Source organism: Drosophila willistoni, assembly GCF_018902025.1.
Source record: "Drosophila willistoni isolate 14030-0811.24 chromosome 2L unlocalized genomic scaffold, UCI_dwil_1.1 Seg168, whole genome shotgun sequence".
NCBI lineage: Eukaryota > Metazoa > Arthropoda > Insecta > Diptera > Drosophilidae > Drosophila > Drosophila willistoni.
This window is the reverse complement of record NW_025814047.1, coordinates 3,919,527-3,946,723: the sequence shown is the minus strand read 5'-3', so window position 1 is coordinate 3,946,723 and position 27,197 is coordinate 3,919,527. Positions and strand designations below refer to the sequence as shown.

Genomic DNA, 27,197 nt, shown 5'->3' with positions numbered 1-27,197 from the left:
GTTTAAACGTCTGCTAGAATAAGTAAATATAGATTGAAAATTTTTATTGCTAATCTCTTGTTAATAAAAATATTGTTTAATTGCTTGTAAGAAATGTCATCACTATTTAAATTGTAGTTGCCAGACTGGGGCGGAAATAATGTATATCTGGCAACACCAACGGTGTGTTTTAGTTTCGGGATGCAAACAATCTGAAAAAGGTACATATATCAAGATGGTATGCTTGATATAGTCAACCAAGCTGGATTTTTCTAAATTGCTGTAATAATAAAGGTATAGGAATACCATGATTATAGAAAGACACAGTTCAAATTACCAGAAACGCCATCGCAAGGACTCCGCCTCCTCTTCTTCCTCAACATCCCATAGGCGAAGTGACGGTCGAAGTCAAAATCACAACCGGTGAGTATTTTTGAAGTTTGAAATTTTTGGGTAACGAGTATTTGACATCCAAGTAGCCTTAGTAGACCTAGAGTTTTGTCAATTGTCATTTGGGAATCCGTCAGTCAAATTTGCTTTTCACTGGAGCAAGTTCTATAGTTCGGAAGTGAGTTCCTGACAACAAATCATAAGAAATAATTCATAAAGAAAACAATTTGCACAAAATGTAAGTGAACAATGTTTAACAATTAATCAAGTATTTGTTGCAGCAGTCAGCAAGATAAGAAAGCATAAAAGAATTGCAAGCAATAATAAAAAAAAAAAGAATTAAAGAAGTTTGCAAAACTAAAATACTAAATCCTTTATGATACGTCAATTGTCAACAGAAAAGTGAAATAAAACAGAACAGCCGAAATTCAAGCTGATGATTTTCTAACCTATTCCATCATTCTAACATCAAATAAAGGTCGGACTTGGTATGGACACGTTACAATCGCAACTCTCACAATTTGCGCCGTTCACGTTCCCGCTTGCGTTCCGATCCTGAGCGCTCTTTATCTCTGTCTCCAGCACCGCGACAGAGATCCGGCCAAAATTTGGAGCGCAATTCCCGTGATCGTCATCGCATGCGACACACACGAGTAAGTGTTTTTTTTTTTGGTCCATTGGAGTCCTTACATTAATTTTTTGCTTTTATATGTTCCAGGATCGTCCGCAGGCCAGCCGTTGCATTGGCGTATTTGGCCTGAATACCAATACCACCCAACATCAGGTCCGTGAGTTATTTAACAAGTTTGGACCTATAGAACGAATCCAAATGGTTATTGATGCTCATGTGAGTATATCTAATTGTTTAGCAACTCCACTGTCTTTGGCCAGTTTCATTCGCATCCCATTCAGCCGGAGTATATAGTTGTTTGGACGAATTGTAGGCTTGGCTAGAATATATCGTGTTATTCCGGGGCAGCAATAAAGAGTGTTTGCTTATCAAGTTACTAGCAAATCACTAAAGGCTTGTTGTCACATTCCAATTCTTTTCTTTTTTAATTTAAAGTCTTTTTTCAACCTATACTAAGTTAATTTGTTCTTATTCTCCATGACAGACTCATCGCTCCAGAGGTTTTTGCTTCATTTACTATGAGAATCTCAGTGATGCTCGTGTGGCCAAGGATGCTTGCTCTGGGATAAAGGTGGATGATCGTCGTATACGTGTTGATTATTCAATAACTCAACGTGCACACACACCCACTCCGGGTGTTTATATGGGCAATCAAATACGGTGGGTGTTTGTACGGTTTCATCATATTTATAAATTTTAATAACTTTTTTTCTTTTTAGAAAGCAGCGTTCCCGTTCGCGTTCGCCCACATCGCGTCGCAGTGGTGGAAATAGTCGTTCTGACCAACGTGATAGAGACCGTGACCGTAGATATCGCAGTAGTCACAAAAGGAGTGGCAGTCGCCATCGTTACGATCGTAGTGCTAGTCGCAGTCGATCCCGTTCTCGTTTACATACACGTTCACGTTCCCCACCACCCCGGCCATCACGCAGAGGTAAGGCATAAAAATTACCAATCTTGAGTCTAAATAAAGATACACTTTTGTTTAGGCCGTGGAGATTCCCGCAATTAGTTGAAGGATTTTAACAAATGATGCACGCCAAAAGCTAGTAATTTAGTGCTCCACTTTTGTATGGCCCGAACTGGAATTTATTTATAGAGCATATGGACTGAGTATAGCATTTTGGCACTTTGACAGCTTGTAACCCAATTTCTTTATGCCACCGATTTCTCATTTTTGTGGACAGGCTTTAAGAAAACAAAAAAAAACCAACGGATACTTTGTGATATGTCAGCAAACACGTCAAAAAGGACGGCGAATAACAATGTAATAATAATATTAAAATAATAAACAACCGATTTCCCAGTTAATATGGTATTATATACCACTGTGAAACATCTAAGTGGAGCTAAATTTTAAACAAAGGGAATGACAATTTATTGTAGCCTTAATCCTAATCTGAGTGTACATTTGTTAATATAGATGTAAATACCAATATATTATAAAAGAATTGATTAGAGAATTTTATTTTTTTGCCTCAACACTTTCATCAGCAATGGCGACAGCTGCTCCCGTTGTCTGGGATGCCCGTGATGCCTTGTAAGCCACCTCTAGCGTCTGCTGAATCTGATACATGTCGTTCTCAATGCTGCGGGCCCAGTTCTCAACATCGCCTAACTCTTTAAGGGCACCGCTTACGGTGTCTATTAACTGCAACCATTGATTGGTCTGCTTAGCGAAATTGGTGGCTCCCACATGGAGCTGTTTAGCCTCGGCATCTAGCCTTTTCTGATTTAAATAGGCCTGTGCTACGCCCACATTTAAATGGTCCACAAGAGCTTGAGTAAGTTCATTGGAGGCATCAATGGCTTCTTTTCGTCTTACCTCTGCGTAAAAGATTTGTTTATTTTTCTATTATGTTGACCAATTGCATACTAACCCTGCTCTTGTTTACGTTTGGCCTGCTCCTTGTGATGCTCTTTGACCATGGAACCCAACATCTTAAATATATTTATGCGTTCTTGATAATTCTTTTTTCCAATATTGCTAAACAGCTGCTTGTATAGATGAACTAATCATTTCAAGCAGCTGATGGTTCTTTTTTAGGTAACTAGTTCTTTTCCCGAAATCGAACTATTTTTGAACTCGTTATCGGATGAAAACCGTTTATTATTATTATTAAAAAGAGAAGTTTAAACAATTGACAACAATTTACAATTGAATTAACATATTTTTGTTAGCAACTCAAATGCTCCAGTCCCATTTCGTACGGGCAGACCCACCATTAGGCGGCTTGATGGGGAATTGAGCTCATCTGGTCGGCCGAAACCAGCAGCGCTTCGCAAAAACTGCAAACTGGACTCAAACGACATCTGTTGCAGCGGCGACGACGAGTGTTCCATGCCCTTACGAGACAAAGGTTGGAAAGTACCATCAAATGTCATATAATCGGCAATTAGCGACAAGTGCCGGCGATCCACCGTGATGCCATAGACCTTGAACACATTGCTAACTTCCTTCACAATAACCTGGGCGGCAGCCTCAATACCATAGGTCCTGGCAATGGCATGTATGTCATTGGAATACAATCGATTCAGATCCAAGATCTTATTGTATTGGAACATTTCGCCAATGTTGATGCCATCAGTTTTCAAAAGTTGTTCATCATCGTTGCCCTTGTATATAATGGCGCGCTTTATGTTCTGCACCTGATGGACCACACTCTTGCCAGCCAATTCACGGATGATGGAGGTCAGATCGGGTTTCTGATAACGTACACTCAAACTAAGCTTCACTCGGCACCACAAATAGTGCTCCTTGTCATATGTATAGTCCTGCACCATTTGGTTGCTCAGTAATTTTTCCACAGATTTGTCATCTACTTCGGCATTCTCATTGCCATTGTCTTGATCATTTCTTTCCTCATCTTCTTCGTCCTCATCCTGGCCTTCATCGTCCTCTGAGAAAAGTTATCATAATTCAGAAATGTTTGGCTTTTCTGTAAATGTTTCGTTTACCCACCATTGGCATCTTGCAGTTCCTCAACATCATCAGGATCATCATAGTCCTTTTCATCGGTTTTACGTTGTTTCAATTTCACCCCAGTGGCATCATCGTCACCCTAGAAAAACTATTTGTGATTAAACTGATTGAGTTTTCTTTTGGATTTAACTTACCCCATCATCTGAAGAATCATCATCATTATCTGGCATGGCCTTTTGTGCGTTCACATCGTCAGCATTGTCCAAATCGTGGTCATCTTCATCCTGTTTGCCGCCTCCTTCTTTTTTATCATCAATCTCAATTCTAGAAAGTAAAAATAATTATCATCCACGTAAAAAATAAAAACAAAATCTTAAAATCTCACATTTTGGAAGTCTTCTTGGCATTAGACACCTTGAGTATGGCCCGTATGAGTTGCTTAAAAAAGGTCTGATGCATGTACTTGATAATGCGTTTGGGTCGCACTCCATAATCCTCTTTGTAGACTTCGCGTGGCAGGAACTTGAACTGCAAGTCATAGACATATGCCCGTTCAGGTTCCAAATTGAGGCTAGTGTTAATTGTGACAGCTGAGGACAAACACAATTAGAAATGGAATCATTTAAATTGGTTCACTAACTTACACTCTAAAAGATTGCTTATGGTCACACAATTAAGACCAATACGCAACTTCTCTGCCTGATGTTGTTGACCCGCCTTAATGGGTATGTCCATCGAGGGAGTCTTGATGTTGGACGAGGCCAACATGAGAATTTCACGCAGTCGGGGAATACCCAAAGTCACGTTCATCTCACCACGACCAGCAAAATGGAAGGTATTGAGCGTCATCTGAGTGGAGGGTTCACCAATAGATTGGGCAGCCAACAATCCCACTGGCTCACCAGGCGATGCCAATGCCTTGATGCTCTTGATGTGCATTATGTCGGCAATGTTCTGCTTTTGTTGGGGCTTTTGGCGTGCATAATCCTCAATCAATTTACGTGTCCGTTCCGAAACTGAGCCATAATAGAGATCCTGCTTATATACTGCCACAGCGGGATCTGGACAACGAGCATATTTCTTGCGATACAAGGCTTTATCTTCAGCATCAGCCTTTTTCCAGAGCTTAAGGAGGCCCTCGTCAAAGCGTCGCCTTCCCGTTTTAGTATTCAATTCATTGGGTCGCTTCACTTCGACTTCCTCTCGCAGCTCTTCGGAAAAGTGAGTAAAGGCAGCCCTCAGTTTATTGGGTTTCTTTTTCTTCCAACTGCGTATATGCTTTTCATGTCGTTGCACTTGGGCCAAGCATTCCTCATCTCGCATCATCGCCAACTGACTCGGGCGCAATATTGCCTTGGCATTTTGGGTTAGAAAATCAGCACAGAATTTATCACTGAAGAATTTCGATTTAAGTATATCGAGACCATCTTCGCCATAGAGAAACTGAACCACGCTGTTATCACTATCACGCACAGTCAGATCATAATGGATACTCAATCCCTCCAGATGCTTAATCAGACAACGTTGGAGATAACCTGAACGAGAGGTTTTTACGGCAGTATCAATGAGACCCTGTAAATAAGAGATAAAACATGAGCAAGCCGAAGACAAGAGAGATTGATTTACTTACTTCTCGTCCTGCCATGCAATGGAAGAAAAAGTCCTGCGGTTGAATGCCAGTCATAAATCTACCGTCTATGAAGCCACCGGACTTGGGTGATGTCTCAAACGAGGGGAAACTGGGCAAAGATTTCCCAGAAATCATTAAAGGTGGACGTTTGCCCTCCAATTCAATTTGTCCCAACAGACAAGAGATCTGCATAGTGTTGACCATAGACCCCTTAGCTCCAGATAGAACCATCAGTTGGAGATTGTTTGAAGGAAACTTGGTTATAAGACCGCCAGGTAGACAGGTTCTGTAAAAAACCAAAGAATTTGTAAGAATGTCAAACAACGGCGATCAAAGACTCCTTCATACTTATTTATATCGTTGGTATAGCCATCAAGTAGGGATTTGTATTTGCGATCCAACAGAACACGGAATTTTGGATCTTTTACATAGGCCTGCTCCATCTGCTCGGCCAGTTCATCATGCGGCGGCACCTCATCCAGTTGATTATTCAATAACTCAACGTGCACACACACCCACTCCGGGTGTTTATATGGGCAATCAAATACGGTGGGTGTTTGTACGGTTTCATCATATTTATAAATTTTAATAACTTTTTTTCTTTTTAGAAAGCAGCGTTCCCGTTCGCGTTCGCCCACATCGCGTCGCAGTGGTGGAAATAGTCGTTCTGACCAACGTGATAGAGACCGTGACCGTAGATATCGCAGTAGTCACAAAAGGAGTGGCAGTCGCCATCGTTACGATCGTAGTGCTAGTCGCAGTCGATCCCGTTCTCGTTTACATACACGTTCACGTTCCCCACCACCCCGGCCATCACGCAGAGGTAAGGCATAAAAATTACCAATCTTGAGTCTAAATAAAGATACACTTTTGTTTAGGCCGTGGAGATTCCCGCAATTAGTTGAAGGATTTTAACAAATGATGCACGCCAAAAGCTAGTAATTTAGTGCTCCACTTTTGTATGGCCCGAACTGGAATTTATTTATAGAGCATATGGACTGAGTATAGCATTTTGGCACTTTGACAGCTTGTAACCCAATTTCTTTATGCCACCGATTTCTCATTTTTGTGGACAGGCTTTAAGAAAACAAAAAAAAACCAACGGATACTTTGTGATATGTCAGCAAACACGTCAAAAAGGACGGCGAATAACAATGTAATAATAATATTAAAATAATAAACAACCGATTTCCCAGTTAATATGGTATTATATACCACTGTGAAACATCTAAGTGGAGCTAAATTTTAAACAAAGGGAATGACAATTTATTGTAGCCTTAATCCTAATCTGAGTGTACATTTGTTAATATAGATGTAAATACCAATATATTATAAAAGAATTGATTAGAGAATTTTATTTTTTTGCCTCAACACTTTCATCAGCAATGGCGACAGCTGCTCCCGTTGTCTGGGATGCCCGTGATGCCTTGTAAGCCACCTCTAGCGTCTGCTGAATCTGATACATGTCGTTCTCAATGCTGCGGGCCCAGTTCTCAACATCGCCTAACTCTTTAAGGGCACCGCTTACGGTGTCTATTAACTGCAACCATTGATTGGTCTGCTTAGCGAAATTGGTGGCTCCCACATGGAGCTGTTTAGCCTCGGCATCTAGCCTTTTCTGATTTAAATAGGCCTGTGCTACGCCCACATTTAAATGGTCCACAAGAGCTTGAGTAAGTTCATTGGAGGCATCAATGGCTTCTTTTCGTCTTACCTCTGCGTAAAAGATTTGTTTATTTTTCTATTATGTTGACCAATTGCATACTAACCCTGCTCTTGTTTACGTTTGGCCTGCTCCTTGTGATGCTCTTTGACCATGGAACCCAACATCTTAAATATATTTATGCGTTCTTGATAATTCTTTTTTCCAATATTGCTAAACAGCTGCTTGTATAGATGAACTAATCATTTCAAGCAGCTGATGGTTCTTTTTTAGGTAACTAGTTCTTTTCCCGAAATCGAACTATTTTTGAACTCGTTATCGGATGAAAACCGTTTATTATTATTATTAAAAAGAGAAGTTTAAACAATTGACAACAATTTACAATTGAATTAACATATTTTTGTTAGCAACTCAAATGCTCCAGTCCCATTTCGTACGGGCAGACCCACCATTAGGCGGCTTGATGGGGAATTGAGCTCATCTGGTCGGCCGAAACCAGCAGCGCTTCGCAAAAACTGCAAACTGGACTCAAACGACATCTGTTGCAGCGGCGACGACGAGTGTTCCATGCCCTTACGAGACAAAGGTTGGAAAGTACCATCAAATGTCATATAATCGGCAATTAGCGACAAGTGCCGGCGATCCACCGTGATGCCATAGACCTTGAACACATTGCTAACTTCCTTCACAATAACCTGGGCGGCAGCCTCAATACCATAGGTCCTGGCAATGGCATGTATGTCATTGGAATACAATCGATTCAGATCCAAGATCTTATTGTATTGGAACATTTCGCCAATGTTGATGCCATCAGTTTTCAAAAGTTGTTCATCATCGTTGCCCTTGTATATAATGGCGCGCTTTATGTTCTGCACCTGATGGACCACACTCTTGCCAGCCAATTCACGGATGATGGAGGTCAGATCGGGTTTCTGATAACGTACACTCAAACTAAGCTTCACTCGGCACCACAAATAGTGCTCCTTGTCATATGTATAGTCCTGCACCATTTGGTTGCTCAGTAATTTTTCCACAGATTTGTCATCTACTTCGGCATTCTCATTGCCATTGTCTTGATCATTTCTTTCCTCATCTTCTTCGTCCTCATCCTGGCCTTCATCGTCCTCTGAGAAAAGTTATCATAATTCAGAAATGTTTGGCTTTTCTGTAAATGTTTCGTTTACCCACCATTGGCATCTTGCAGTTCCTCAACATCATCAGGATCATCATAGTCCTTTTCATCGGTTTTACGTTGTTTCAATTTCACCCCAGTGGCATCATCGTCACCCTAGAAAAACTATTTGTGATTAAACTGATTGAGTTTTCTTTTGGATTTAACTTACCCCATCATCTGAAGAATCATCATCATTATCTGGCATGGCCTTTTGTGCGTTCACATCGTCAGCATTGTCCAAATCGTGGTCATCTTCATCCTGTTTGCCGCCTCCTTCTTTTTTATCATCAATCTCAATTCTAGAAAGTAAAAATAATTATCATCCACGTAAAAAAATAAAAACAAAATCTTAAAATCTCACATTTTGGAAGTCTTCTTGGCATTAGACACCTTGAGTATGGCCCGTATGAGTTGCTTAAAAAAGGTCTGATGCATGTACTTGATAATGCGTTTGGGTCGCACTCCATAATCCTCTTTGTAGACTTCGCGTGGCAGGAACTTGAACTGCAAGTCATAGACATATGCCCGTTCAGGTTCCAAATTGAGGCTAGTGTTAATTGTGACAGCTGAGGACAAACACAATTAGAAATGGAATCATTTAAATTGGTTCACTAACTTACACTCTAAAAGATTGCTTATGGTCACACAATTAAGACCAATACGCAACTTCTCTGCCTGATGTTGTTGACCCGCCTTAATGGGTATGTCCATCGAGGGAGTCTTGATGTTGGACGAGGCCAACATGAGAATTTCACGCAGTCGGGGAATACCCAAAGTCACGTTCATCTCACCACGACCAGCAAAATGGAAGGTATTGAGCGTCATCTGAGTGGAGGGTTCACCAATAGATTGGGCAGCCAACAATCCCACTGGCTCACCAGGCGATGCCAATGCCTTGATGCTCTTGATGTGCATTATGTCGGCAATGTTCTGCTTTTGTTGGGGCTTTTGGCGTGCATAATCCTCAATCAATTTACGTGTCCGTTCCGAAACTGAGCCATAATAGAGATCCTGCTTATATACTGCCACAGCGGGATCTGGACAACGAGCATATTTCTTGCGATACAAGGCTTTATCTTCAGCATCAGCCTTTTTCCAGAGCTTAAGGAGGCCCTCGTCAAAGCGTCGCCTTCCCGTTTTAGTATTCAATTCATTGGGTCGCTTCACTTCGACTTCCTCTCGCAGCTCTTCGGAAAAGTGAGTAAAGGCAGCCCTCAGTTTATTGGGTTTCTTTTTCTTCCAACTGCGTATATGCTTTTCATGTCGTTGCACTTGGGCCAAGCATTCCTCATCTCGCATCATCGCCAACTGACTCGGGCGCAATATTGCCTTGGCATTTTGGGTTAGAAAATCAGCACAGAATTTATCACTGAAGAATTTCGATTTAAGTATATCGAGACCATCTTCGCCATAGAGAAACTGAACCACGCTGTTATCACTATCACGCACAGTCAGATCATAATGGATACTCAATCCCTCCAGATGCTTAATCAGACAACGTTGGAGATAACCTGAACGAGAGGTTTTTACGGCAGTATCAATGAGACCCTGTAAATAAGAGATAAAACATGAGCAAGCCGAAGACAAGAGAGATTGATTTACTTACTTCTCGTCCTGCCATGCAATGGAAGAAAAAGTCCTGCGGTTGAATGCCAGTCATAAATCTACCGTCTATGAAGCCACCGGACTTGGGTGATGTCTCAAACGAGGGGAAACTGGGCAAAGATTTCCCAGAAATCATTAAAGGTGGACGTTTGCCCTCCAATTCAATTTGTCCCAACAGACAAGAGATCTGCATAGTGTTGACCATAGACCCCTTAGCTCCAGATAGAACCATCAGTTGGAGATTGTTTGAAGGAAACTTGGTTATAAGACCGCCAGGTAGACAGGTTCTGTAAAAAACCAAAGAATTTGTAAGAATGTCAAACAACGGCGATCAAAGACTCCTTCATACTTATTTATATCGTTGGTATAGCCATCAAGTAGGGATTTGTATTTGCGATCCAACAGAACACGGAATTTTGGATCTTTTACATAGGCCTGCTCCATCTGCTCGGCCAGTTCATCATGCGGCGGCACCTCATCCAGTTCAAGTGCAGCAGCCACAGCACTATTGCCTATTTCTCGACTCTCTTTTATTATTTTTCTACGCTTGCGATCCGCCTCCCCAGTGACCAGAATATCCTTAACGCCCAAAGTGAAGCCTTCGAGTTGTAGGAAGAAGGTAAAGACTTTGGTAAAGGCAGTCAGGAGGCGGGTGGAGACATCACCTCCGTACAATTCATACATGCAATGGATCAGACCAAATGTGGTGGCTCCGTATTGCTGCTTATCGAGTACACCGACTAGCAGCTCACCATTTCGGATTTGCACTTGACTCTCTCCCAACTCCTGTTCAGTTAGAGGCTTACCGCCGTTTGGCGGACGTGAGCTTGTTACCTGCCAGTTCTTGCCTCCGATTTTGGCAAATGAGTCTAAATTGATACGTTCAAAGCCATCTGGGATTAGATTAATGATAATGGTGGACAGGACCTGTTTGCCAGACCACAATATGGCTGGCTTCATAATAGCCGGAGGCAGCAACTTTACATCTCCCTTTAGATGGGATAGACCCTGGAAAACCAATTGCTGGTAGTCCTCACGATTAAAGAATCGTCCACGTATGGATAATTTTACGCCCGAAATCACATGATCCTGAATAAGACCGCCCAATGGGGTACCATCCTTAGGCACCAGATAGTTATTGGCCACATTCACCAGGTTGTAGGCCTCCGCCCGAGCGACTTCGCTTTGTGGATAATGCGCATTCATCTCGTCACCATCGAAATCGGCGTTGTAGGCTTTGCAGTTGGAGTAATGCAGACGAAATGTCTTCTCGCCATGAAGAATCCGAGCCTTGTGGGCCATAATGGAGGGTTTGTGCAGTGAGGGCTGACGATTGAGGAGCAATACGTCTCCATTTAGCACATGTCGATGGACAATTTTAACTCCTTCCTTGGGATTCGAAAGCAACAGCTTGGCCATGCTGGCACGCTTGGCAGCATTATCCGCCGGGATGTAGGTGGTAAAGCCATTACTTTCCTGTATATAATTGGCGCCGGGATGGACATCTGGCCCGTTCATTACCATTTTACGTAGCTCCGTCACATTCCATTCGGTTACTGGAACCGGATAGGAAAGCTTGCGAGCAAAAATGTCAGGAATGCCAATTTCATCGACATTTATATTCGGATCGGGTGTGATTACAGTTCGTGCTGCATAATTCACTCTCTTGCCCATCATATGCTTACGGATCAGGCCATCTTTCTTCTCAAGGACCTGCTTCAGACCCTCGGCCGATTTTACTTCCCTCGACATATTCACATCGAGAAGCACATCCACCGATGTTTGCAGTGATAACCAGGCATTGTATAACTTTTCATGCGAGTTGGATCCTTTCAGATTCTGATAGGCAGCCATCGCCTCCTCGCTTAGTTTTTCTTGATTGCCGTTCATGAACTTGAGAACCACATTTAGAACATGGTTATTCAGGATAATGTTGACATAGATATCGGTTTGTGGATTGCCTTTCAACATGTCATTGATCACGTTCATGGGACGTGCCCGCGGTGGTGTCACTGGAATGGTTTCCATAAAAAACATATCCACCGGCGAATAACCATCACCAGCAGAACTATTGCCCAGAGCCAGTACGGGGACGAGTAGCTTAAGCAACTGTGGATAATTGTTGTAAATCTGTCGCAAATAGCGTCTGCATTCATCCGCAAAGATCACCTTGTTCTGACCCGTGGCATCACCTGCATCTCCCAATCTAACAAAAGAAAGGATTAATGTTGTTCAACCCAATGGAAATCTTTTGTTAACTTACCGCTCCTTGATATCAGCTAAGGTTACATAGTAAACCAACCGACGATGCATATAGCGAACGAATCTCATGGATTTACTGCAGTGTCTGCATTTCTTGCCCGCCCTCTGGAGGGCTGCATGTGTTATTGCTGTGCGTAGGGAGCAACTGGTTTTGGTCACATTGCTGGCGTTGCTCTGATTCTTTTCCAGCAGCTCATACATAGCAGCAATGCGAGGATGCACCGCATCTCCATTGTCCAGTTTGACCAATTCTTCGGTATTCTGGCACACAATTTCCGATTTGAAAAGCTCCAACTCTTGGGCCTCAATTATGTATCCAGCATCAATGAGACGCAACTGCAACATAATGATCTCACATTCGTGGTCTAAAAGAAGATTAGAAGTTTGTTTAGTTAGGTTCGTTGTGGGCTCCCTCCCCCCTACACACACCTTTCATTTGCATCTTGAAACAATGCAAACAGAAAATGCATAGCAATCGCTGGACAAGTTTAATGAAGAAAGGATTATACACCAGACTTCCCAGTTCGATGTGACCCATATGACCGGGACAATCCTGCATCAGAAGACAGGTGCCACAGGGATCCATGCAGCGGCCATAAGAGCCTAACCGTATGTCGTAAAGACCCCCTACGATTGGATGGCCCAAAGCGTCAAAGGTGAGTCCGGTCACTACTTTAACTACACTAAGTTTTCGTATCTCCTCATCAGTGAAGACGGCAAATTCCAAGTCCGAGGGGAACATGTGCACATCTAACGGTCTTTTCGAACCCATTTTAAGTCGATTTTAAATAACAAAATAATAATATTTCAATTCGAAGCGCCCGCACGTGTCGACTTATGTTAAACGCTGGCGCACACAAACATCTGATTGCCGATAACAGCCACTGTTAACACATTTTTAGTCTTTTAACTTAACATTGTTATCGATACCCGCCAAGTTTAAATTTTTTATGATGCCGTAAAAATATAGTCTGTTGTTTCCAACGCACAGAAATAAATGACTACGATTCCATAAAGTATACAGTTTCGTACTCTGCATGAAAAGCCAAGCTGATATCGTCATGTCTATATGTGCGAATAAACTTCAAGCCCCCACTTGTAACTTATTGGGATGAAGCTGAGCTTGAAAATTGGATCGCATCCAAAGGTGATCTTACAAGGGAAGTACTCAAGGTGACAAGCGTGACGACGGGAAGTCTAGATAAGGGATATACCAATGGAAAATGTGGAAAATATATCTTATCATTGAAAAAAAAACTATTTCAAAAAGAGAACCTTAAATAAGTTCTGAAGAAGATTTGAAAGATTTGAAGATCTCGTTTGGTAAAAGTATATGATCTTTGGGACAGACAAAATGAACTTCTTTGATATTTTTTATTGTAAAAACTTTATACAATCAATAGTTGATTTATGCAAATATATTTTTGGTTTGCTTTTAGAACTTATCACAAGTCAACTGGTATTGCCAGTTCTTAACAGCCACACTTTGCTCGTATTTGCTGGGCATAGAGTCCAGAAGTTGCTCAATTGCAATTGTAGGTTCTCCTGTTCCTGTTCCAGCACCTCCTCCTCCTCCTCCTGCTCCTCCTCTTCCTCCTCCAGCTCGTCCTCCAATAGTGTGGGCAACCTGAATATCGTACGGTTGCAATTGTCTGGGACGTCGTACACGTGATTGGCCCGCTCCTGCCTCTCCACTTGCTCCTCCTCTCTCGCCACCCTCAGCTTGCTCACGTTTCGTTGGGCGACCACCTTTGCGCCAGGACTCGACATTGGCAATGCCTCCGGTGCCGGATGCCTGCGTGTCCTTGTTTTTATTGCTGCCAAAGATGGTCGTCCACCGAAACCACTTTTGTCATAAGCAATCGCATTCCGATTGTGATGCAGTGCGTCGTCTAAGTGAATCTGGCTGGCGCCTTAGCAGATAGACACACAAGCACAGACAAGCCAGTAGCAAGCAGACCAGACCCAACATGGCATAGAAACCCTGACGATAGCGAGCAGCATCGGCATGGGCCTCCATTAGGCGCACTCTCTGCCCAAGGGATCCGCTCAGTAGCTGTTGATTTCTCTCCAAAGGCAGTAAAACCTGCCAGAAACCAGACACACGTTCCAGATGATGAGCATAGCCCGAATCCAGTTGATTGGTGGCCGTATAAGAGTTCGGATTGGGTCTGTAGGTATCGTGGCGATTCGTTCGAGAGAGGCTTCGATCAGTCCCCAATGATGCATCACCTCTTAGCAATTTCTCAATGGCAATGTCATCCTGCGATCCTCCCACCTGATGTTGCTGCTGCTGCTGTTGCTCTCCCAGGCTGTAGATAAATGGATTTCGCTTTGTGTAGGGCATCCAAGCATCGTAGATGCGTCCAGGAGTAGGATTGCCGCTTTTTACAAAGTTTGCAAGCGCTCCCCTCAGCTTACGACAAAGCTGCTCCTCATCGCTATTAAAGCGTCTTCGAGCTATCTGCTGGAATAGACTTGGTCCCAACAATAAAGGCAAATCCGAGCTATGCGAGGCTCCGCCGAAAAGATTTACTCTGCCCCTCATATCCATTGAGTTTTTGTGATCGAAAACGTAAGCATATACCGAAACCGATGAGCCGTTGACGAGATCCAGAAATCGATGGAATGGTAGCTCATAAAGAGCTTCAGATATCAGACGTTGCATTCCACTTAGCAATTGGTGGACATTTGCTTCTCTACCAAAATATCGCCATTGAATAGCCAATAGTTCCGATTGAGCACTTCTATCTTCAAAGTTGAAGGCATCCTTATCCAGAGAACGCAGAACATTGGGCATCAGAGTGTAATTTATGTAATCCTGTAGAGCCGGTGCTCCCTCCCTGGCCACATCTAACCAATAGTCCTGTAGAAAAGCTCCCTCGTTTGATGTAATGCCAATCAAAATTGGAGGCAGAGCTAGCGTTTTGTTTCCCTTAATGAGCTGTTCATCCAGACCTCCTTGAGGTAGGACTACACCGAGCTGTAAGCTGCCATTGCCATGATTATAAATGCTCTCGTAAGCTCTTAATAAGTCTTCCTGGCTCTTCCGGCGAAGACAACCCAGGAGTTGACGCCGTTGAGCCTCTTCGAATTGACATCCTAATTTCTGGACCAGCAAACGGCCCGTCTCCTCAATACGCTGTTCGTGCCCCTTGCCCAAGTTGAGCATTATCGGCCCCGGAGACATCAGTATCAACTGGTGAATGCTCTGGCCCGATTCCTGCAGGCTTAAGGCAACTGCCAAGCCAGCGCCACCACTGCCATGTCCAAGTAAAGTTATCTGATCTGGATTACCACCAAAGGAAATGGCATTTGCTTGCAGCCATTCCAAAGCCAATTGAACATCCGTCATTCCATAGTTTCCAGGTAAATGACGATGCTGGCTGCCTAATCCCAGCCATCCATAGATATTGTTACGATACTGGACACTAACTACCAGTATTCCATTGCCCTCGGCGGCTAAATCCAAGCCATTGATGCGATTCCTGGGCCAATCGTAGGCAAACTCCTCACCACTGATGATTACCAATATGGGCAATTTACCATAACGTAATCCCGTCTCTGGTGTCCAAATATTCAAGAATAGGCAATCCTCATCCGTTGAGATGGGTCTGGCCAGACTACCATCGGCATTCTCATCGTAAATGGTGTTGGTTAACTGTGGACAAACGGATTGCATTTGCATGGCTTGGAGTGTGCGATTCCATCCAGGATGTGGCTTGGCCGCCTGTCGAGCAATAGATTAAACAATTATCTTTTAAAATTTACAACACTTTTATTACTCACCGCAAATCTTAATTCGCCCACTGGAGCCTGGGCATAGGGAACACCCAGAAACGCGTACACCGAGCTACGTGCTCCATCGGGAAATACCTTTAGCTGCAAATGAATTACACTTAAATTATCACATTCACTTTTCAGTCACCCAAAGGACTTCACTTACACCAATAAGATCGCCTTGCTCCAGTTTAATGTGCGTTTGTTGTCCATTGCATATCCTGGCGTCATGTATAAACAGGATACCATAAATCATTAATGCCATCCGCCGCCACATCATGTCATCATCCAAACACACAAGAAATTAAAACTAAACTCGAGAGTTTTTTTTTCCCAAAAATTTTATATTTTGGTGTTTTTTGTTGGTTTTTTTCTTTGTTTTTTTTGAGGTTTCACTTTTTAGCACATAACTTTTGCATAGTTCATGGCGCATTTAAGCGCATTTATTAATTACACGCTTTTTTTTTTTTTCTTTTGCTCCTTTCTATATTTTCAGTCAAAATATTTTTCATCCGAAAATATGTTTCACACTTTTTTTTCTACAACTTTTCACTCGACATTGGGCAGCAAAACTGAACAGTGAAATAACAAATAGTATATAAAAAAATACATATATAACATGGAACAACTTGCTGAGCTAACATAAAACAATTTCTGCTAGAATTGTTTCAATTGTTTTCGAGGGGTGTCATTATTATTGTTGTTTTTGTTGCTGCTGTACGCGACGATTCATTCATGCATTCATAGATCAAAATGCCAGCGACACTAACAAAAACCAAGAAGAGCAACCATGGTAACTGGAACTGGACCCTAACCCCAATAACTAACCCTCCCTCGTCATACACTTGCCAACTCCATAGGGAGAGGCGTTTCAAAAGTTTAGAAAGTAACTTAAAACACTCTTGCAATTCGAGGGTGGATAATGACATTAAAGCTCCGGGATTGTTATTACATATTTATACATATTTCCCTATAAACTTCATTAGACTTGAAGTGAAAATTTGATTCAATGTTTTTTCATTTAATAATTTTGAAAAAGTTAATTTGTTAATTTCGAAAAATTCTTATCTTAACTTGCCAAATAACTATAACTTTACCAAATTTTAATCGATTTTTGAAAGTGATAACTCATTTTAATGCTTTTGAGGTCAATTTCAAACTAAAATATAAATGACGCTAATTATCAAGTAATGAAATTGTAGGTTATTGGAATTTTTAACAAAACTAGGAATGAAATTAATTTTTTAAAACATTGAATTGTTTCAGGTCATTTTAAAATGGTATAAATTCTGATTTCATTGAAATATGTATAACCTTTTGAAATTGTTTAGAAATTGGCGAATATATAGTCTGAAAAAAAGACAGATTATCCAAACATTTATGTTAAAAATTCTAAAAACAAAGCAGCCATTATCTTTGCGAATCGTTTTTCAACTATTTTTATTCATGTTCTTTCACATTAGAATGTGATCTACCAATTTGTATTATGTTTAAAAAACTAAGCGAGAATAGATTCAATATTTATTTTGATCTGCCTTAAAGATTTTTCAGGGTAATTTTGTATTTTACAATTTTATTTTAAATAAAACAATATTTTATTTTACAAAAGATCTGCGATTCTCTCTTCATACATATAGTCTCTCAGGTTGCACATTTTCTTATTGAAGCGACTTTTTGATGTATGCAACTCTTATATCAAAATCGTACTAATCAATCAACTATACCATATAGAAAATGTATTAAAACTAATTCAACTAATACTAACGAATACAATTCTTCTTCATTTTATGTGAGCGAGCCACATAATGAAGAAATTACATACATATATCCTTTTCAATATTATACACTTTGCTTATAATACTATAATATTATTAAAAAAAATTGCAGATAAAATATCAAGAATATTTTATTTTTATGCAGTTCAACGATTTTGCTAAAATGTTAGCTAATGTTGTTTAACTTTTGTTGGATTTTAAATGTGGATCCTCGTAAACTTTTTGTTTTGCCCTCGTTTTTGTTATTCCATAGCGTTCTGACTTTACGGCTGATGTCAAACGTAAATTTTCCTACGCTTCACAGCCTCCCACTCTTTCACTCGCTCTCTCTCTCTATCTCCCCCTCTCTCTCTCCCTCTCTCTCTCTCTCTTTTCGTCTGTCCACCCACCCGGCCTCGCTGTGTTAAGTGGAGTTGTCGTAGCCAACAGATAATGTATCCATAATGTGGCTTTAATTTCCCCAGCACTTGGCCAATGGTCTGGTGTCTGGGGTCTGGGGTCTGGGCCTGGGCATGATGATGGTTGGTGGTGGATTCTCTTTGGCAGACGAAGCGCAGTTCCGGTTTTATGTCAAATCAAACTGAATGCGAGTATGCCCACAATTAACATTAATGCAATCTACATAGCTAGATCTCATCATCCATCGAAAACACACATACATATGTATGTACATACATATATGGACAGATGGATGGATGGAAACAAATATTTTAATTAGTTTTAAAAACTCATTTATTTGTTACTCTCTCGCGGTCTCTCTTTCTCTTTCTGTGAGTGGATTATGAGCAAATTTATGTCGTTTACGTCTTCATAATGTCGTGAGGGCAAAGCGTGGTCATATTGTTGACTTAATTACTATATATTATATGTAGACGCTACGAAATGCACATTTAAATTGAACTTGGACCACGCCAGATATCCATCTATCTATCTGCATCTCGTTCACACCCACAAGGCCCAATGCAACTCTCTCACTCGCTCGCACGGGCCTCTTTGTCTTTGGCATTGCGGAACTTAATCAATTTATGTTGGACCCGCGGGGTGGTCGAGGTTCGCTGTTCAATTATAATAAATGGCAAATGACGGCCTAGTTCTACTCCATTCAATATATGTATAGTTGTGTGTGTGTGTTTGCATGTGTGTGTGTGTGTGTTTGTGTTGACTGTAAACAAATTAGCTTTACTTTATGGCTGAAAAAATCGAAAATGAAGGTTGTTAGGGCCGAGAGCATAAATTGAGGCCTGTTTTAAATACCAGTTATTACCTTGAACTTTCCATGCTTTTGCAAGTTTTCTCTTTTTTACTAAAAGATGAATACAATTTACCTTTATGAAGGAAAATGTTTACTTAAAATTTTTAAGCATAATTGGGCTGAATAAACATACATACATGTACTTTTACTTTTTTATCGAAAATTCTTTTCCACAAAATATAAAAAGAATGAAGACATAGTATTCTATTCTATTCTTTTCTTGTTTCATAATTTGAAAAGTATTTTCAAATATTATCAACATTTATGAAAAGTATCTTATTGTAATCGAATTTACTGCCTTTTTCAAAGCGGAATTTCTTTCAGTTTCTTTTAAAGATAAAGAAAAATAATACTTGAGAAGTAAATAATGACGTAAAATTACGCCTACTTAAAAGACTTCAGAAAATCATACAAAATTCAAATGTTTAATTGTCTTCATTGGATTCTGAAGCTGAATTGAAAATTAGTGCTATACACATAGTTCATCTTACTTTTACTATATAGAAATATTGTGGTAAAATAAGAGGTTTTTAAATGAGACCTTTGTAATATTAGTTAAATGTATTTTTATAGAAAAAATACTTAAAAAAAATTATACAAAATTTAATTAGTTATACACTTTTTAGTGTCGTGAATCTGCACCATCATTTTCGACTCTCTCAAGATAGTAGCCAAAACTCTTAAGACAGTTGCCAAAATATATATGTATGTATATATATTTCTATCAGGTTTCAGATTGAATTGAAATGCATAGTAAACTTATTTGGGTATTGCATTAAACTGTTTTTTTTATTGTTTTACTTATAATGTGATTGGGCAGTAATTGTAAAATACAGCCAATCTTCTTACTAGATATAGCTACTAGGCATTAAACTATTACAAGGTGATTTATTAGTAAAAAAAAATGTGTACATTTAAACATTCTTTGGAAATTCAATTTTGTTTGTTTTAATTGCCGCAGTTGATGCGATGAACTAAGGCTGAAGCGAATTCTGCCGGCCTAGAATAGAAACCAAAATTTAAAACAAAAAAAATTATTTCTTTACTCTTGTTTACTGTCTTTTACTCTTAGCCTTCTAAGGGGCAGCATACCTTGCCCAATAAGTAGAAATTATTTCAAACAAGCGAAAAGGTTGAATCCCAATTAACCATGTAGATGTACATACATACGTACATACATATATCATACATACCTACCTAGGCACTTACATACATAGTTATTCTTATTTTATTTCCTACAATTCAGCTGATGAATTACTAAAACCAACGTTCCAAGTTCAAACAACATTAAAAATTAGTTACTTTTCCCACCTTTTTAAACTAAATCTAATCCAAAACGTAACGTTTTCGTGGCTAACATCAATTGCAATAAATCGTCATAAAGCTTCTTATTAAACCAAAATGTGTTTATGTTTAAATCAATTTCTGTCAGATTGCATCAACAAAAATATTGAAACAAGAAAAAAAAACAAATTTCTTCCTGTGGTTTTTGTGTCACCTCAAAAAGCCTGGTGAAAACGTGCATTGGCCCCCACCCCATTGCCCATTGCCCATTGCCCTCTTTTCTCTCTTTATTTAGTTTTTTTTATAGTTCCAATAAATTCATCATGGTAAAAAAAACCTTCGACAATAAAAAGTTGCAGTCGACACTTGAAACATTTATTGCCAACAAAAACGAACAAGAACAACATTCAACAAGGACACTTTGCCAGTCCTTCATGCTCTCTTGCGATTGAGTTTTCCTTTTCCTTTTTGTTCTTGCCCGTAATGAAAATATTTATGATTTTTGGCCAGAGTTTATTGTTTATATATATATATTGTAAAAAGCATATTCAAAACTTCTTTATTAAATTTCACTTCAATAAAAGGAATTTTGCTGGTGATTGTTGTTGTTGATGCTGCTGTTGCTCCTACTTCGATTATGCCTGCCTCACTGCAAGCAGCCATAGTGAATCCTGGATGCATCTACATACATATATATATATATATGTATATGCATTTTGCTTGATTGCTTCTACGACAGAGTTTTTGGCAAATTCAATTTCATTTTCATATTTTTATGTTGGCAAACAATGCCAGACATGTAAGCTATTGATGTTGAAAATATTTACAAGAAAAATTTTCTATATATGCAACAATCTGTTTAAATATTACAAAATCTGTTCTTTAAAAAATTGTCAACATATTCTATGAAATGCATGACTATTTGTTGGCAATAAAATTCAATTAAAATGGCTTAGTAAAAGAGGTAAGACCCTTTGCAAAATTGGCAAAAATTTAAAAGAGCTAAAATCGAAATCAATTTTGCTGGAAAATTCTCAATATTTGAGAGGTATTCAATATATTAATATTTATTCAATTCCTGAATCCAATTCCAATTCATGGAAACTCAACTGAAAACTTTGAAATTTTGAAAAGAAAGGTTCTTTATAAAATTTTCATTAGTTTAAAATGTTATCTCACCCTTTTGGGGGTAAATATATATTATTATTATTATTTTTTTGTGACAAAATGTAGGTAATATAATCAAGTAATTAGCAAAAATAACAAAAAGCAGGCCAAAATGTTAAAGAGAGAGGTTAGGGGAGACGGGGGAAAGGCAATTTGCGCAAAATATTTAACAAAACAATGCGCGTCATTTGTGTTGTTGTTGCTGCTGGTGCTGCTGCTGTTACTGTTTTTGTTATTTGTTGCTTTAAGCCTAATTTAACGGTTGTACAGAGAGAAAACAAGCCGCCACAGTGGCAGTGGCAAGCATTTATGTTTATGTTGCATAAAACCGCACACAAAGTTAACCAGCACTTTTAAGAGACTCGGAACATGGCCCACTTTCTAATTAATGCAAAATATCATAGTAAAAACAAGAGCAAGCAAGCAAGAAGTGTTAGATAGAGAGGGGAGAAAAAAACCCGTGCATATTGTAGTACAACAGGCTCATATATGTTTGTAGTATGCGTTATGTTGCCTACTTTTAGGAGCCACATTTGCTGAGGTTATGTGGCAAGCAGGACTACGCCTCCACCTCCCCTTTTCAAGTGTTGTCGCGTTTACAAGCTCTTTTGTTTGCTGTCGCTGCTGCTGTTTCTGCTGTTCCTGCTGTTGCTGCTGTGGCTGCGGCTGTATGCGACAAAGGACTGAAAATATACAACACAAAATATGCACATACAACAACCTTGACAATGTCAACAACATGCGACCAAGCAGAAGCAAGTGACCAACATCAGCATCAAACAGAATCAGTGACGGATCTATGAGTTTTAGAGGAAACTCTATTAGCTGTTAATACAAATAAAAAAAATGGTGGTTTGCGAAATCTTTATTTCTATCTTGTCTATCTTGTTTATAGTTACATTTATTTATCTATCCTCGCAGTTTATTCATTTGACCAAAGCCAGAGGAATTATCAAATTCCATTTGGTCTATGAAATGACATTCGAGTACATATTTTGAATTATTTAAAGTAATGCTAAAATGCAAAATATTCAGATATTTGTTTACTTCTTAAGATCCAAGGTTTAAAACCTGAAGATGAGATAATAGACCAACTAAAAGGTGCGATGCGTCCTATATGTTGATACAAAACTAAAATAAATAAACACCCAAATTTCTCTAAATACTTTTTTAAAAATTACTCAATTACTTTCAATATTTTGAAATACAAATACTTAAAAGATTCTATCAATATTTTTAATATAAACGCTACTCTGAACCTATAATATCAGAGCCCCAAACGGAAAATTAATAATTATTTAAGCTCCGTTTTACTCGTACGGAATATTACTCAAGTAATGCAAATGGTATTGAATACGTTGACAACTCGTTCCGTGATGACAATAAAGTAATTATTTAAAATTTGTATTAAGGTATTTACCTAGTGATTCCACGATTACGTATCCAATTTTATATTACACCAAGGGTACAAGGAACGCCTATAACCGAACAGGGGGGATAAATCCCCAATAGCTGATGCACATCCCCTTGGTAGCAACCCTTTTTAAACACCCACCACAAGCGAAGAGTGGAGTAAAAAAGCTTGGATTCCTCTCTTAGGGAACTTCATCCTCTCTCTCATTTCATACAGTCGTTCTGCGCTTTCGCATCAATTGATAAATGTTTAAAACTTCTGGACTAAAATTACTAAAATGTAATAAATTCCTAGTAAAATATATTTTTTGATTCTATGCATTAACTTAGTTTTCCGTTTTAGGTAAGGGGAAAGATTTAATTATGAAACGAAGACAAGTAAGAATTTTTCGTTGTAAATTTAACAGAAACATAAATAATAAAATTTCATTCAGATATATCTAGAGAGATTGAGAGATAAATTTACATAGAAGCAGACATACGAACTTAGGTTCTATTTTACTATATGGGCAAATCTGCAATGATATACATATGTTTCATCTCTATTCTGTAACATATAAAAAGTCCACTTTGAGGGTAAAACTTCACTTGTTTGACCCTTAGTAGATCCGCCACTGGACCCAGTCGATAGGTGCAAATGGGCGACCTCCATTCACTTCATTCAGACTTTACAGAATGAAGCAGCTGAGCTCTTGACTAAAGTTTTGATTAAGTAAAGGTCAAAGAATTCTGTAAATTAAATTTAATGACACTTCAGTAATCGCGTATCTGTACAACATGTGAAAAGAGCTCTTCTCGTATGGGGATTAAATGTCTGTAAACTAGTTAAAGCAAAGCGAATTTAATCATGTATAATATTCTTTTACTACTTACCCATTATTCATGGAAGTTTATTTACAGATAGCAAAAAAGGGTTCAGTATAGGATTTTGAGATAGAAATCAAAAGTGGTTAAATATGCACAACTTCTTGTGGGTTAATTTTAAACGAAATATATTGCTCTTTTCACAGAAATATAAATCAATTCAATAATCGCTATTACATAATCAAATGAGAAGGAGTATAATTACAGCATTGCTTGGGGCAACTATTATTGCACCTTTATCTCAATGAAATAATGTAGATTTTTGCAATTTAATTAACTAGAGACCATTCGATTGTGTTCGTCTTCATTGAGAGGTATAACCTCAGCACTAATAGAGCATAATTAAATGTTATTAAGTGCTTCTCTGTGCATAAAGCAAGAGGCAAAAGCAAAAATGCATGGCCACAAAATTTCATTGCAGGCTTTTAGGCGTCAGCAGCAACGCAATTTATTAATTTGCAAGTACAATTAAGGCACAGGGGGTAGAGTTGGGTCGGGGTTGAGTAGTGAAGCAGGTTACAAGGGATGAAGTAAGGGAAAGATGCTTAGAAATCACACACTCACACACATACGTACACAGCTTACAATTTTCCTGGGTAAAAAGTTTGTTCTATACTCCTTTTGGTCCAAAAACTTTTTCCCCAAGGTGCTAAGTGTGAAGTTGTAGTAGCTGTGTATGTGTGTGTGCTTGTGCATGTTTTAGTTTAGTTTTTCATTTGTTTAATAGAAAATACATTAGCTGCTTAATTAAGAAAGGAGCGAAACTTTCGTGAGAAAACACAAAATCATCTGTTTTTCAAGTTTTCATTTTCATTTAATTTTTATTCAAAAATCACATTTCTTTTGGTTTTTTTTTCTCTTCTTTGTTTTGTTTGCAGCATTGCATTTTTTGTTTTCTTTTGTTAATGTTAATATGTGTAGGTATGTATGTATATGGCATATGTTTGATAATTTATGTAATTTACATTTGTTTGTTATGTAAGTGTATTGGTGTGTATTTGTTGATTCTATTTCGCCTTAAGCTTTAACAATTTTTAAGCACATTTAGTTTACTTATTTTGGGTTTCAATATCTGCTTAACATTTTATTTATATATATGTATATATATATATTTGCTTTTGATAGTATGTACAATTCAAAAGGTATGTAAAAATCAATATGAAAATGTGCAAAAAATTAACATAATGCATGTGAAACGTAATTCAATTAAATTTTATAAATGCCGCCAGCCATGCATCATACCTAAAGGAATCATTTCGATTCGATATGTCTATAACAATGACGGTCAAATGAATAGGTAATACATTAAAGCATATTATAGTTATTAGTACATGAATTTATTTTGGATTTTAGTTACCTAATTATTACATTTGACATTCAAGTATTTTCAGAGATAACTTAATGGAATGCATTTATTTGGTAAAATATTGCCGTCAGACTTAATCTGTACTTATCAATTGACCGCGAGTGTAGTTGTATTCTTTTTTCTTTCTCTTAAATCAGCAAAATGTTTTCTGGCTTTTCCATAGTTATACCCTTACAAGGAGTTCTTTAATTTTTTGAATGTTTTTATATGTGGTTTTATCGTCCCTTAGGTATATTCTGATTTTTTATATCGAACATAATATGCCCCTAGCATATAGAATTACGTCCTGCAACGTAAGAACTCCAGTTTGAAAAGACTTCATTATGAGAGATAAAGAGTTCAATTATTTAGTTATAAATCTCTGCCTCACCCCAGAAGTATGCAATGAAAAACTATGATCATCTATTAAAGACCAGGTAGTCCTTAATGGAATAGATTGAATGATGTAAAGCGAATAATTATACTGCAAGAGTATAGAAAGTTCGTTATAATGGAATATTTTAAATAAATGTGTGTTTTTATATGATTTTTCAATAACCAATTGAGGGGTAAAATAAAAAAAATTGCATGTTAAATGTGGCAAAATAATTGATTATGCACAATTATCTTCGATTTTTTTTTTCCTTAAACGAAAATATGTATAATAAATGTGAAACAGGTAGGGAAAGCAAAATAATAAAAACATGAAAATCAGTGACAAATAAGTTGATGGATTTGTTTTTATTATTATTATTATTATTTTTAATGCCTATCGATCCAGTATCACAACATTTATATTTCAATAATTTTCTTAGGGATTTTTATGAGTAGTTTTCGTTTTTTTGACTTGAAGGTATTTTTTTGTTTGTTTTTTGTTTTTAGGTCGATGTGGAGGGGAGGGCATTTGATTTTTTTTTTTTGGTTTTCTTTTAATGTTTATGCAATATATTATTTATAAAGTGGTTTACCGTTTTATGTGGCTGCAATTATTAATATGTATTTTAATTATAGTTAATTAATGGCTTTTTGCAATTGATTTTGGTTTTTGGCCATGTGGTAATTGTTTGTTTGTTATTTGTTTATTTGTGTGGGTGAGTTCACTCTCTGCCTTGGTCAAGTTTTTTGTTGTTCTTGTTGTTGTTGTTTTTTGTTGTTTTTTGTTTTTGTTGTAAGTATAAAAATGTGCAATTGTTGTCTGTTGCTTGTTCGTTTCGTGTCACAAATAGAAATTCACAAATATACGAGTATAAATACAAATATCGTTTCTTTTTTTTTCGTTTTTTGGTTTTTTTTCCTTTTTTTTTTACATACAGAGTTACAAATTCTAAAATCAAATACACTGTACAAAAATTCTTGTTGTTTCTAGTTTTTGATAGCTTTATGTGTCTGTGTTTGTGTGTCTGATTGTGTGTGTGTGTGTATACATGTTCATAACTTGCAGTTTTTGATTATTATATCTCATAGTCAACGGCAACAATTTTGAATTTTGGAAATATTTGATTTATGGCCGTGCTGATAGAAGCTTGCCACATGCAAAGCATTTGCCATTTGTCTCTCTCCCTATGTCAAAATTACATTCATATAAACAAATATGTATGTATGTATGTATGTATGTAAGTCTGCATATATATATATATGTATATGCATAGTTATTGTAAATTTTATGTATATTGCCGATAAGCATTTACTTTTTTTGCACTGATAAATGCTGAACAATTTGCTATTTGGCAGTCCAGAGTTGAGACTGAAGGCTGGGCGGGTCATATTCCAAAAAGCTGTCAATGGAATTACATAGTTTATTTGCAAAATCAATATCCATTAAAACAAAATATAACAAATGGTTATAGGTGTATCCAATAATGGCTACAGAAGACTTTGAATAAAAGCACATTAAAATTTGCATCCAAAAGTATTTAAAAGAATGACAATAAATTAATTAAGTCAAATTTTTCACTCGAAGACTTTATATACTACATTTACTATGTATATCTAAGAGTTTTATTCAACATTCTAAATAAAGTATGTCTATATTTCCAGATATCTTTTAAATTGACGTATTA

At 38.2% G+C, this 27,197-nt stretch overlaps 6 protein-coding genes across 7 annotated transcripts; 1 reads left to right on the top strand and 5 right to left on the bottom strand.

The window, feature by feature from the left end:
- The first annotated feature begins 158 nt into the window (after positions 1-158).
- LOC6640816 (transformer-2 sex-determining protein) lies at positions 159-2,458 on the top strand. 2 transcript variants are annotated; one of them, XM_002063723.3, is made up of 6 exons: positions 159-402; positions 848-1,022; positions 1,088-1,216; positions 1,485-1,660; positions 1,720-1,934; positions 1,990-2,458. In XM_002063723.3, the coding sequence occupies exons 1-6, from the start codon at positions 287-289 to the stop codon at positions 2,010-2,012; spliced, it is 834 nt and encodes a 277-aa protein (XP_002063759.1). In that variant the 5' UTR covers positions 159-286; the 3' UTR covers positions 2,013-2,458. The 2 variants fall into 2 exon arrangements, with proteins under 2 accessions (XP_002063759.1, XP_046865727.1); XM_047009771.1 differs by lacking the exon at positions 159-402 and adding an exon at positions 487-607.
- Positions 2,351-3,022, bottom strand: LOC6640815 (biogenesis of lysosome-related organelles complex 1 subunit 1). Its single transcript, XM_002063722.4, has 2 exons — positions 2,881-3,022; positions 2,351-2,827 (listed from the first exon to the last, which is right to left on the bottom strand). The coding sequence occupies exons 1-2, from the start codon at positions 2,939-2,941 to the stop codon at positions 2,466-2,468; spliced, it is 423 nt and encodes a 140-aa protein (XP_002063758.1). The 5' UTR covers positions 2,942-3,022; the 3' UTR covers positions 2,351-2,465.
- A 63-nt stretch (positions 3,023-3,085) lies between these two features.
- On the bottom strand, positions 3,086-6,031 carry LOC124459929 (DNA-directed RNA polymerase I subunit RPA1-like). The gene is made up of 7 exons (XM_047009770.1): positions 5,902-6,031; positions 5,554-5,839; positions 4,568-5,495; positions 4,309-4,513; positions 4,118-4,247; positions 3,963-4,062; positions 3,086-3,900 (listed from the first exon to the last, which is right to left on the bottom strand). The coding sequence occupies exons 1-7, from the start codon at positions 5,994-5,996 to the stop codon at positions 3,164-3,166; spliced, it is 2,481 nt and encodes an 826-aa protein (XP_046865726.1). The 5' UTR covers positions 5,997-6,031; the 3' UTR covers positions 3,086-3,163.
- A 761-nt stretch (positions 6,032-6,792) lies between these two features.
- On the bottom strand, positions 6,793-7,464 carry LOC124459930 (biogenesis of lysosome-related organelles complex 1 subunit 1-like). The gene is made up of 2 exons (XM_047009772.1): positions 7,323-7,464; positions 6,793-7,269 (listed from the first exon to the last, which is right to left on the bottom strand). The coding sequence occupies exons 1-2, from the start codon at positions 7,381-7,383 to the stop codon at positions 6,908-6,910; spliced, it is 423 nt and encodes a 140-aa protein (XP_046865728.1). The 5' UTR covers positions 7,384-7,464; the 3' UTR covers positions 6,793-6,907.
- A 63-nt stretch (positions 7,465-7,527) lies between these two features.
- LOC6640782 (DNA-directed RNA polymerase I subunit RPA1) lies at positions 7,528-13,105 on the bottom strand. Its single transcript, XM_002063721.3, has 9 exons — positions 12,687-13,105; positions 12,259-12,622; positions 10,345-12,201; positions 9,997-10,282; positions 9,011-9,938; positions 8,752-8,956; positions 8,560-8,689; positions 8,405-8,504; positions 7,528-8,342 (listed from the first exon to the last, which is right to left on the bottom strand). Exons 1-9 carry the CDS (start codon positions 13,027-13,029, stop codon positions 7,606-7,608), a joined length of 4,950 nt encoding a protein of 1,649 aa, XP_002063757.1. The 5' UTR covers positions 13,030-13,105; the 3' UTR covers positions 7,528-7,605.
- Positions 13,106-14,101: 996 nt separating this feature from the next.
- LOC6640888 (carboxylesterase 1C) lies at positions 14,102-16,352 on the bottom strand. The gene is made up of 3 exons (XM_002063720.4): positions 16,204-16,352; positions 16,047-16,139; positions 14,102-15,987 (listed from the first exon to the last, which is right to left on the bottom strand). The coding sequence occupies exons 1-3, from the start codon at positions 16,315-16,317 to the stop codon at positions 14,110-14,112; spliced, it is 2,085 nt and encodes a 694-aa protein (XP_002063756.3). The 5' UTR covers positions 16,318-16,352; the 3' UTR covers positions 14,102-14,109.
- Between the last annotated feature and the right edge of the window lie 10,845 nt (positions 16,353-27,197).

Excerpts from the sequence above, each read along its gene's own strand:
- LOC6640888 (XM_002063720.4), bottom strand. The coding sequence starts at position 16,317 with ATGATGTGGCGGCGGATGGCATTAATGATTTATGGTATCCTGTTTATA. Across the intron at positions 16,140-16,203 it reads AGCAAGGCGATCTTATTGGT|CTAAAGGTATTTCCCGATGG; the intron begins GTAAGTGAAGTC and ends ATTCATTTGCAG. Across the intron at positions 15,988-16,046 it reads TGGGCGAATTAAGATTTGCG|GCGGCCAAGCCACATCCTGG; the intron begins GTGAGTAATAAA and ends ATTGCTCGACAG.
- LOC6640815 (XM_002063722.4), bottom strand. The coding sequence starts at position 2,941 with ATGTTGGGTTCCATGGTCAAAGAGCATCACAAGGAGCAGGCCAAACGT. Across the intron at positions 2,828-2,880 it reads CAAACGTAAACAAGAGCAGG|AGGTAAGACGAAAAGAAGCC; the intron begins GTTAGTATGCAA and ends TCTTTTACGCAG.
- LOC124459930 (XM_047009772.1), bottom strand. The coding sequence starts at position 7,383 with ATGTTGGGTTCCATGGTCAAAGAGCATCACAAGGAGCAGGCCAAACGT. Across the intron at positions 7,270-7,322 it reads CAAACGTAAACAAGAGCAGG|AGGTAAGACGAAAAGAAGCC; the intron begins GTTAGTATGCAA and ends TCTTTTACGCAG.
- LOC124459929 (XM_047009770.1), bottom strand. The coding sequence starts at position 5,996 with ATGGAGCAGGCCTATGTAAAAGATCCAAAATTCCGTGTTCTGTTGGAT. Across the intron at positions 5,840-5,901 it reads TATACCAACGATATAAATAA|AACCTGTCTACCTGGCGGTC; the intron begins GTATGAAGGAGT and ends GGTTTTTTACAG. Across the intron at positions 3,901-3,962 it reads GGAACTGCAAGATGCCAATG|AGGACGATGAAGGCCAGGAT; the intron begins GTGGGTAAACGA and ends AACTTTTCTCAG.
- LOC6640782 (XM_002063721.3), bottom strand. The coding sequence starts at position 13,029 with ATGGGTTCGAAAAGACCGTTAGATGTGCACATGTTCCCCTCGGACTTG. Across the intron at positions 8,957-9,010 it reads CATAAGCAATCTTTTAGAGT|CTGTCACAATTAACACTAGC; the intron begins GTAAGTTAGTGA and ends GTTTGTCCTCAG. Across the intron at positions 8,505-8,559 it reads ATGATTCTTCAGATGATGGG|GGTGACGATGATGCCACTGG; the intron begins GTAAGTTAAATC and ends TAGTTTTTCTAG.
- LOC6640816 (XM_002063723.3), top strand. The coding sequence starts at position 287 with ATGATTATAGAAAGACACAGTTCAAATTACCAGAAACGCCATCGCAAG. Across the intron at positions 403-847 it reads CGAAGTCAAAATCACAACCG|GTCGGACTTGGTATGGACAC; the intron begins GTGAGTATTTTT and ends CATCAAATAAAG. Across the intron at positions 1,217-1,484 it reads AAATGGTTATTGATGCTCAT|ACTCATCGCTCCAGAGGTTT; the intron begins GTGAGTATATCT and ends TCTCCATGACAG.